General features: G+C 39.5%; 1 protein-coding gene across 1 annotated transcript; it reads right to left on the bottom strand.

The window, feature by feature from the left end:
• Nucleotides 1-1,537: 1,537 nt before the first annotated feature.
• On the bottom strand, nt 1,538-7,031 carry tp53rk (TP53 regulating kinase). Its single transcript, XM_061929284.2, has 2 exons — nt 6,769-7,031; nt 1,538-2,210 (listed from the first exon to the last, which is right to left on the bottom strand). Exons 1-2 carry the CDS (start codon nt 6,962-6,964, stop codon nt 1,735-1,737), a joined length of 672 nt encoding a protein of 223 aa, XP_061785268.1. The 5' UTR covers nt 6,965-7,031; the 3' UTR covers nt 1,538-1,734.
• Nucleotides 7,032-11,200: the final 4,169 nt, after the last annotated feature.

Raw genomic sequence — 11,200 nt, 5'->3', positions numbered from 1 at the left:
GCGAGTTTTCAGCCATGGTGGCATCATACTACGCCCCCATCGTGCACAAATGACTGACAGACTCTTGGCTAATTTGGTCTTTTGCAAATGCAATGCAGCATAGGGCCCTGACATATAAAAAGTACAACTTTTTTGTTATGTTCACGTATATGTCATGTTTTTTCAATGTTAACACTTTTGTACAAATAAGTACATTTGCACTTTATTTTTCAATGTATTTGTTCTGTAAAGGAATGAGTTAATGTTTAAAATGACTGGTTAATAGTGCTATTATAAAGTGCAATGTCAGCACAATTTTCTTTCCTGCAATTTAAAATGCACTTGTTTTAATAAATAAATACAGCGTTTGAAAAGCATACACAATCTGTGTTAATATATTAGTCTGTGGTTAAAAGGACTTGAAAGGACTCGAAACTCAAAATGCAGGACTTAGGACTTGACTTGAGACTTTCCAGTCTTGACTTTGGACTTGACTCGGGGCTTGCCTGTCTTGACTCGGGACTTGACTCGGACTTGAGGGCAAAGACTTGAGACTTACTTGTGACTTGCAAAACAATGACTTGGTCCCACCTCTGCTAATTAGTTGATGAATGATCGATGCCATCATTGGAGCCAATTTACTCTGGTCGATGACGCCCCCAAGTGGCTAGAAACTATATTGCAAGTATACGCTTCATTGATAACATTCACATTTAATACAATTCTTGCCATGAAGTAATTGACTTCATTTTCTATATTGTACTGTCCTTTATACATATATATATATATATATATATATATATATATATATATATACAATGTATGCAAAAATGTGTATGCATGCATATGTATATATATATATGCACATATATATATATATATATATATATATATATATATATATATAATTATGCATATATGTGCATGTATGAGTATATATATATATGTATGCATATATATATATATATATATATATATGCGTAAATATGTATATATATATATATATATATGTCTATAAGTATGTGTGAATGTTGTCTGTCCATCTGTGTTGGCCCTGCGATGACCCCAAAAGGGACAAGCGGTAGAAAATGGATGGATGGATGTCTATAAGTATACATATGCATGTATATAAGTGTATGTATATGCATATCTAATATGTACTATATGTGACATATATATGTATGTATATATATATATGCATATGAATATGTATGTATGTATATATAAGTATATATATGCATATCTAATATGTAATATATGTAAACACATGAATATGTATGTATATATATATATATATATATGTACATATGCATATATATGTATGCATATACAGTATATAAGCATATATACGAGTATCTAATATGTAAATTACATATATAAGTGTATGCATATATATGTATGTGTGTATATATATATAAAATAAAATCCCCTGACGAGCATGGAAACCTGCAAAACAGGCTTGTAGGGATGATATAGCTCTTGTGTTTTTTCCTGTCCTAACATATATATGTATATAAATATATATAGTTGCCATGTATTTTACTCATATTGACAAAAATAGTATTGTGCCTTTTTTTATTCATAGTGAAATGATTACATTTGTACAATTTGCTTTTAAAGTCATATTTTCAGATGTATTACATAATGATTACATAAACAATAAGACATGAAACAGAATCTGCAACTGAATATGATATTTGTACAGTTATGACTGTTGTGGTCTTGTGATTAAGTAATAAGAATAAAAGTTCCTTGTCATCCAACCATGGATCGTTTTCTACCTCTTAATCGAACCTCGTCCAGCTTTTTTAGGACGGCTGCAGACTTTTTGGAAGAAGCTGCGTATTTCTTCAGCATCCTGCTGAATATTTCTTCTGTGTTGGGATGAGAACTGAGGAAGGCTTTTTCCAGCACATACAAATCCACACCTTTGTCTTCTGGAAGAGCCGAGATGGAACTGAGACCGAAGTCGATGAGGACCAGCTCGGTTTCTGCGTGTCCATCAGGACGTCTCAGCAGCATGTTGGACGTGGTCAGGTCTCCGTGGACCACGTCCTCGTCGTGCATTCTGGCCAACATCTGACCCATTTTCTCAGCCAGACCCTCCAGGGCCATGTCGGCAGCGCAGGACGAGGCGATGTGCTCGCACACTGTGGAGCTATCTTGGATTTCCTCCAGGAAGATGCGGTGAGACGTGTAGTCCACAAAGTAGACCGCAGGAGCACATATGCCTGATGACGACAAAACATTACCTTCAATTCCCACTTTAATGAGGGTACTAAGTCCTTTGGGAATGCAACTTTGCTGTCATTGCACTTAACAAGTACAATGACATTACATTTTCACTACAGACCCATTCAAGGGGGTCTCAGTTTGAGACCAGGAAAACAAACAATTCCTAAACTGGGGACAAAAGAGGAACGCTGATGGATCACCACAAGGGCGGCAAACTGTTTTAGTGCTAGTTTCATGAGGGTAAATGAGTAGTTTTAGTACTAGTTTCCTGAAGGTAAATAAGTAGTTTTAGTACTAGTTTCTTGAAGGTAAATACGTAGCTTCAGTACTGTTTTCATGAGGGTAAATAGGTAGTTTTAGTACTAGTTTCATGAAGGTAGAAGTAGTTTTAGAACTCGTTTCATGAAGGTATATAAGGAGTTTTAGTACTAGTTTCATGAAGGTATATAAGTAGTTTTAGTACTAGTTTCATTAGGGTAAATAAGTAGCTTTAGTAATAGTTTTATTAGGGTAAATAAGTAGTTTTAGTACTAGTTTCATGAAGGTATATAAGTAGTTTTAGTACTAGTTTCATTAGGGTAATTAAGTATCTTTAGTAATAGTTTCATTAGCGTAGATAAGTAGTTTTAGTCTTAGTTTCATGAAGGTAAATAAGTAGTTTTAGTACTAGTTTCATGAGGGTAAATAAGTAGTTTTAGTACTGTTTCATTAGGGTAAATAAGTAGTTTTAGTACTAGTTTCATTAGGGTAAATAAGTAGCTTTAGTAATAATTTCATTAGGGTAAATAAGTAGTTTTAGTACTAGTTTCATGAATATAAATAAGTAGTTTTAGTACTAGTTTCATGAGGGTAAATAAATAGTTTTAGTACTAGTGTAATGAGGGTAAATAAGTAGTTTTAGTGCTTGTTTCATGAAGGTATATAAGGAGATTTAGTACTAGTTTCATGAAGGTGTATAAGTAGTTTTAGTACTAGTTTCATTAGGGTAAACAAGTAGCTTTAGTAATAATTTAATTAGGGTAAATAAGTAGTTTTAGTACTAGTTTCATGAAGGTATATAAGTAGTTTTAGTACTAGTTTCATGAAGGTATATAAGTAGTTTTAGTACTAGCTTCATGAAGGTATATAAGGAGTTTTAGTACTAGTTTCATGAAGGTGTATAAGTAGTTTTAGTACTAGTTTCATTAGGGTAAATAAGTAGCTTTAGTAATAATTTCTTAAAGGTAAATAAGTAGTTTTAGTACTAGTTTCATGAATACAAATAAGTAGTTTTAGTACTAGTTTCATGAAGGTATATAAGTAGTTTTAGTACTAGTTTCATTAAGGTAATTAAGTATCTTTAGTAATAGTTTCATTAGGGTAAATAAGTAGTTTTAGTCTTAGTTTCATGAAGGTAAATAAGTAGTTTTAGTACCGGTACTAGTTTCATGAAGGTAAATAAGTAGTTTTAGTACTAGTTTAATGAGGGTAAATAAGTAGCTTTAGTAATAGTTGCAGTAGCGTAAATAAGTAGTTTTAGTACTAGTTTAATGAGGGTAAATAAGTAGCTTTAGTAATAGTTGCAGTAGCGTAAATAAGTAGTTTTAGTACTAGTTTCATGAAGGTAAATAAGTAGTTTTAGTACGAGTTTCATGAAGGTATATAAGTAGTTTTAGTACTAGTTTCAATAGGGTAAATAAGTAGCTTTAGTAATAGTTTCATTAGGGTAAATAAGTAGTTTTAGTCCTAGTTTCATTAGGGTAAATACGTATAAGTAATAGTTTTATCAAATATATAGTTGTAATCATACTTTAATGAGGGTAAAATGAAAGTTATAGTAGTTATAGTACTATTTTCATTAAGTAAATACAGAGTTTTCGTACTAGTTTCATGAAGGTATATAAGTAGTTTTAGTACTAGTTTCAATAGGGTAAATAAGTAGCTTTAGTAATAATTTCATTAGGGTAAATAAGTAGTTTTAGTACTAGTTTCATGAATATAAATAAGTAGTTTTAGTACTAGTTTCATCAGGGTAATTAAGTATCTTTAGTAATAGTTTCATTAGGGTAAATAAGTAGTTTTAGTCTTAGTTTCATGAAGGTAAATAAGTAGTTTTAGTACTAGTTTCATGAAGGTAAATAAGTAGTTTTAGTACTAGTTTCATGAGGGTAATTAAGTAGTTTTAGTACTAGTTTCATGAGGGTAAATAAGTAATTTTAGTACTAGTTTAATGAGGGTAAATAAGTAGCTTTAGTAATAGTTGCAGTAGCGTAAATAAGTAGTTTTAGTACTAGTTTCATGAAGGTAAATAAGTAGTTTTAGTATGAGTTTCATGAAGGTATATAAGTAGTTTTAGTTCTAGTTTCAATCGGGTAAATAAGTAGTTTTAGTACTAGTTTCGTTTGGGTAAATAAGTAGTTTAAGTAATAGTTTCATCAAATATGTAGTTATAATCATACTTTAATGAGGGTAAAATTAAAGTTATAGTAGTTATAGCACTATTTTCATGAAGTAAATACAGAGTTTTCGTACTAGTTTCATGAGGGTAAATAAGTAGCTTTAGTAATAATTTCATTAGGGTAAATAAGTAGTTTTAGTACTAGTTTCATGAGGGTAAATAAGTAGTTTTAGTACTAGTTTAATGAGGGTAAATAAGTAGCTTTAGTAATAGTTGCAGTAGCGTAAATAAGTAGTTTTAGTACTAGTTTCATGAAGGTAAATAAGTAGTTTTAGTACGAGTTTCATGAAGGTATATAAGTAGTTTTAGTTCTAGTTTCAATCGGGTAAATAAGTAGCTTTAGTAATAGTTTCATTAGGGTAAATAAGTAGTTTTAGTCCTAGTTTCATTAGGGTAAATAAGTAGTTTTAGTACTAGTTTCGTTTGGGTAAATAAGTAGTTTAAGTAATAGTTTCATCAAATATGTAGTTATAATCATACTTTAATGAGGGTAAAATGAAAGTTATAGTAGTTATAGCACTATTTTCATGAAGTAAATAGAGTTTTCGTACTAGTTTCATGAGGGTAAATAAGTAGCTTTAGTAATAATTTCATTAGGGTAAATAAGTAGTTTTAGTACTAGTTTCATGAATATAAATAAGTAGTTTTAGTACTAGTTTCATCAGGGTAATTAAGTATCTTTAGTAATAGTTTCATTAGGGTAAATAAGTAGTTTTAGTCTTAGTTTCATGAAGGTAAATAAGTAGTTTTAGTACTAGTTTCATGAAGGTAAATAAGTAGTTTTAGTACTAGTTTCATGAGGGTAAATAAGTAGTTTTAGTACTAGTTTCATGAGGGTAAATAAGTAGTTTTAGTACTAGTTTAATGAGGGTAAATAAGTAGCTTTAGTAATAGTTGCAGTAGCGTAAATAAGTAGTTTTAGTACTAGTTTCATGAAGGTAAATCAGTAGTTTTAGTACGAGTTTCATGAAGGTATATAAGTAGTTTTAGTTCTAGTTTCAATCGGGTAAATAAGTAGCTTTAGTAATAGTTTCATTAGGGTAAATAAGTAGTTTTAGTCCTAGTTTCATTAGGGTAAATAAGTAGTTTTAGTACTAGTTTCGTTTGGGTAAATAAGTAGTTTAAGTAATAGTTTCATCAAATATGTAGTTATAATCATACTTTAATGAGGGTAAAATGAAAGTTATAGTAGTTATACCAATATTTTCATGAAGTAAATACGGAGTTTTCGTACTAGTTTCATGAGGGTAAGTAAGTAGCTTTAGCAGTAGTTTCGTTAGGGTGAATTTAGTAGTTTTAGTACTAGTTTCATGAAGGTAAATACGTAATTGTAGTATTAGTTTCACAAAAGCATAGTACTAGTTTCATGAGGGTAAATGGTAATTTTAATTAGTTTCATGAGGGAAAATAGTTGTTATACGAGTTTCATGAGGTTAAATAAATTGTTTAGTACTAGTTTCATTAGAGTAAATTTAGTACTTTGAGTACTAGTTTCAGTTGTTTTAGTCTTAGTTTCATAATGGTAAATAATTTGAGTACTTTTAGTACTAGTTTCATGAGGGTAACTAAGTGGTTGTACTACTAGTTTCATGGAGGTAAATAAGTAGTTTGAGTAACAGTTTTATTAGGGTAAGTTGTAGTCATGAGGGTAAAATAAGTTGAAATAAATAGGTCAAATTAGTTATAGCATGACTGCGATGAGGTGGGGACTTGTCCAGGGTGTACCCCGCCTTCCGCCCGATTGTAGCTGAGATAGGCTCCAGCACCCCCCGCGACCCCAAAGGGAATAAGCGGTAGAAAATGGATGGATGGATAGTTATGGCATTAGTTTCATGAGGCTACATACGTAAATATAATACTGGTTTCGCGAGGGTAGTAAATGAGTAGTTTTAGTTGGTAATATTAGTTTAAGTAAAAAGGTCAAAGTAGTTTGAGTAATAGTTATAGTTTCAATAGCGTAATGTGCGCATGGGTGAAATAATGTTATTAATAGTTTCAAGAGGGTAAATAAATACTTTTAGTACAAGTTTCAAGAAGATGAATGAGTATTTTGAGTCCTACTTTCATGTGGCTAATATGATAAAGAGTGTAAATAAATAAATGTTTGCAGGACTCGCCTGCTCTCCGACATCTAAGAATGGCTCGAACTTCTTGGACCGTCCTTCGGTGCGTGAGTTTTTCCTCCAGAACTGGATGTCTGTAACGTTTTTGGAATCTTTCTTTTACAATTGTCGGCCTCCCTAAAAATATAGTTTTGTATATCCGCGCTTCAGCGCCTTGCTTTAATAATTCCATTTTGCTAGCACCCTCCATTAGCAACAAGCTGGTGCTACTTTCCGTTTTTACTTCCGCGTCGAGTTGCGTTTACCGGATGTCTCCGTGGAAGTTTTTCCTTTACTGAACTGATCCAGTGGCATAATGAAATCATAAAATATGTTATAAAATGCTTTGTGATTTTTTGTTTCTTTATTTAAACAAGTTTCAAAACGACTTTTGCGACCACTGCTAATGACAGAAGCTAGCGGTTGCTTGTATTTAAATATATTTTTATTTTGTAGGTTACGGTAAAGGTTTGTCAGTTTTCATTAATTTTAAACAAAACAATAAATAGTTTTGGAAAATTGTATAAAAAATCAACAATATATCACAAAGACACAAAGCACTGGAGCAGCCATACTAAGCGACGTGCCTACTTGGCAGCCATCTTGGTGGGGGCTAAATTTCCATCATTAGGGCAATGCATATGTATTGAAAATAAATCATAACGCATAAAGAACGCATCTTTATTATTACCACAAAAATAGGGCACCTTAATTTGATGAATATTTGATACGCGCAAAGCTTTAGTTATAAATAACTTAATTATTTCTCAATTTACAATTGTAGTTATTTAGCATGTAAGGTTGGAACAGCCTCCTCTCTGAGCTGCCACCTTACCGTGGTAGAGGAGTTTGCGTGTCCCAATGATCCTAGGAGCTATGTTGTCCGGGGGCTTTATGCCCCCTGGTAGGGTCTCCCAAGACAAACTGGTCCTAGGTGAGGGATCAGACAAAGAGCAGCTCGAAGACCTCCATGACGAATAAAAATAAAGGACCCAGATTTCCCTCGCCCGGACGCGGGTCACCGGGGAGCCAGGCCCAGAGGTGGGGCACGATGGCGAGCGCCTGGTGGCCGGGCCTGTCCCCATGGGGCCCGGCCGGGCACAGCCCGAAGAGGCAACGTGGGTCCCCCCTCCAATGGGCTCACCACCCATAGCAGGGGCCATAGAGGTCGGGTGCATTGTGAGCTGGGCGGCAGCCGACGGCAGGGCACTTGGCGGTCTGATCCTCGGCTACAGAAGCTAGCTCTTGGGACGTGGAACGTCACCTCGCTGGGGGGGAAGGAGCCTGAGCTAGTGCGCGAGGTTGAGAAGTTCCGGCTAGATATAGTCGAACTCACTTCGACGCACAGCAAGGGCTCTGGAACCAGTTCTCTCGAGAGGGGCTGGACTCTCTTCCACTCTGGCGTTGCCGGCAATGAGAGGCGACGGGCTGGGGTGGCAATTCTTGTTGCCCCCCGGCTCAGAGCCTGCACGTTGGAGTTCAACCCGGTGGACGAGAGGGTAGTTTCCCTCCGCCTTCGGGTGGGGGGACGGGTCCTGACTGTGGTTTGCGCTTACGCGCCAAACCGCAGCTCAGAGTACCCACCCTTTTTGGATTCGCTCGAGGGAGTACTTGAGAGTGCTCCCCCGGGTGATTCCCTCGTTCTACTGGGGGACTTCAATGCTCATGTTGGCAGCGACAGTGAAACCTGGAGAGGCGTGATTGGGAAGAATGGCCGCCCGGATCTGAACCCGAGTGGTGTTCTGTTATTGGACTTTTGTGCCCATCACAGATTGTCCATAATGAACACCATGTTCGAACATAAGGGTGTCCATATGTGCACTTGGCACCAGGACACCCTAGGCCGCAGTTCCATGATCGACTTTGTAGTTGTGTCATCGGATTTGCGGCCTCATGTTTTGGACACTCGGGTGAAGAGAGGGGCGGAGCTTTCAACCGATCACCACCTGGTGGTGAGTTGGCTGCGATGGTGGGGGAGGATGCCGGACAGACCTGGCAGGCCCAAACGCATTGTGAGGGTTTGCTGGGAACGTCTGGCAGAGTCTCCTGTCAGAGAGATTTTCAATTCCCACCTCCGGAAGAACTTTGAACATGTCACGAGGGAGGTGCTGGACATTGAGTCCGAGTGGACCATGTTCCGCACCTCTATTGTCGAGGCAGCTGATTGGAGCTGTGGCCGCAAGGTAGTTGGTGCCTGCGTGGCGGTAATCCTAGAACCCGTTGGTGGACACCGGCGGTGAGGGATGCCGTCAAGCTGAAGAAGGAGTCCTATCGGGTTCTTTTGGCTCATAGGACTCCTGAGGCAGCGGACAGGTACCGACAGGCCAAGCGGTGTGCGGCTTCAGCGGTTGCGGAGGCAAAAACTCGGACATGGGAGGAGTTCGGGGAAGCCATGGAAAACGACTTCCGGACGGCTTCGAAGCGATTCTGGACCACCATCCGCCGCCTCAGGAAGGGGAAGCAGTGCACTATCAACACCGTGTATGGTGAGGATGGTGTTCTGCTGACCTCGACTGCGGATGTTGTGGATCGGTGGCGGGAATACTTCGAAGACCTCCTCAATCCCACCAACACGTCTTCCTATGAGGAAGCAGTGCCTGGGGAATCTGTGGTGGGCTCTTCTATTTCTGGGACTGAGGTTGCTGAGGTAGTTAAAAAGCTCCTCGGTGGCAAGGCCCCGGGGGTGGATGAGATCCGCCCGGAGTTCCTTAAGGCTCTGGATGCTGTGGGGCTGTCTTGGTTGACAAGACTCTGCAGCATCGCGTGGACATCGGGGGCGGTACCTCTGGATTGGCAGACCGGGGTGGTGGTTCCTCTCTTTAAGAAGGAGAACCGGAGGGTGTGTTCTAACTATCGTGGGATCACACTCCTCAGCCTTCCCGGTAAGGTCTATTCAGGTGTACTGGAGAGGAGGCTACGCCGGATAGTCGAACCTCGGATTCAGGAGGAACAGTGTGGTTTTCGTCCTGGTCGTGGAACTGTGGACCAGCTCTATACTCTCGGCAGGGTCCTTGAGGGTGCATGGGAGTTTGCCCAATCAGTCTACATGTGTTTTGTGGACTTGGAGAAGGCATTCGACCGTGTCCCTCGGGAAGTCCTGTGGGGAGTGCTCAGAGAGTATGGGGTATCGGACTGTCTGATTTTGGCGGTCCGCTCCCTGTATGATCAGTGTCAGAGCTTGGTCCGCATTGCCGGCAGTAAGTCGGACACGTTTCCAGTGAGGGTTGGACTCCGCCAAGGCTGCCCTTTGTCACCGATTCTGTTCATAACTTTTATGGACAGAATTTCTAGGCGCAGTCAAGGCGTTGAGGGGATCTGGTTTGGTGGCTGCAGGATTAGGTCTCTGCTTTTTGCAGATGATGTGGTCCTGATGGCTTCATCTGGCCAGGATCTTCAGCTCTCGCTGGATCGGTTCGCAGCCGAGTGTGAAGCGACTGGGATGAGAATCAGCACCTCCAAGTCCGAGTCCATGGTTCTCGCCCGGAAAAGGGTGGAATGCCATCTTCGGGTTGGGGAGGAGACCCTGCCCCAAGTGGAGGAGTTCAAGTACCTCGGAGTCTTGTTCACGAGTGAGGGAAGAGTGGATCGTGAGATCGACAGGCGGATCGGTGCGGCATCTTCAGTAATGCGGACGCTGTATCGATCCGTTGTGGTGAAGAAGGAGCTGAGCCGGAAGGCAAAGCTCTCAATTTACCGGTCGATCTACGTTCCCATCCTCACCTATGGTCATGAGCTTTGGGTTATGACCGAAAGGACAAGATCACGGGTACAAGCGGTACAAGGGCTCTCCCTTAGAGATAGGGTGAGAAGCTCTGTCATCCGGGGGGAGCTCAAAGTAAAGCCGCTGCTCCTCCACATCGAGAGGAGCCAGATGAGGTGGTTCGGGCATCTGGTCAGGATGCCACCCGATCGCCTCCCTCGGGAGGTGTTTAGGGCACGTCCGACCGGTAGGAGGCCACGGGGAAGACCCAGGACACGCTGGGAAGACTATGTCTCCCGGCTGGCCTGGGAACGCCTCGGGATCCCCCGGGAGGAGCTGGACGAAGTGGCTGGGGAGAGGGAAGTCTGGGCTTCCCTGCTTAGGCTGCTGCCCCCGCGACCCGACCTCGGATAAGCAGAAGAAGATGGATGGATGGATGGATGGTTGGAACAGCTGGAAGACAATGCAGTAACCATTTTAGACCACAGGATGGCAGCTGTTCACAACTGACTTTTTATACCGCCCTACAAAGAAGAAGAAAACACCGCGCGTTTACACTGACAGGGTTTTTGGGGAAATCAGCCTAAAATATAAAAAATCACATAATTGAGTTTGTCAGAAAAAGTAAGTTGTATAATTTAATACATTTTAATTGTAATATTTTATTAATTCATTTGTCAAATCTGCGGATCACATCATCCAGTTGATGGCGGTAATGCGCCTCAAATTGGCTTGCCAACTGCCAAT

The sequence above is a fragment of the Nerophis lumbriciformis genome, linkage group LG03 (assembly GCF_033978685.3).
Source record: "Nerophis lumbriciformis linkage group LG03, RoL_Nlum_v2.1, whole genome shotgun sequence".
NCBI lineage: Eukaryota > Metazoa > Chordata > Actinopteri > Syngnathiformes > Syngnathidae > Nerophis > Nerophis lumbriciformis.
This window is presented reverse-complemented; position numbering and strand designations above follow the sequence as displayed.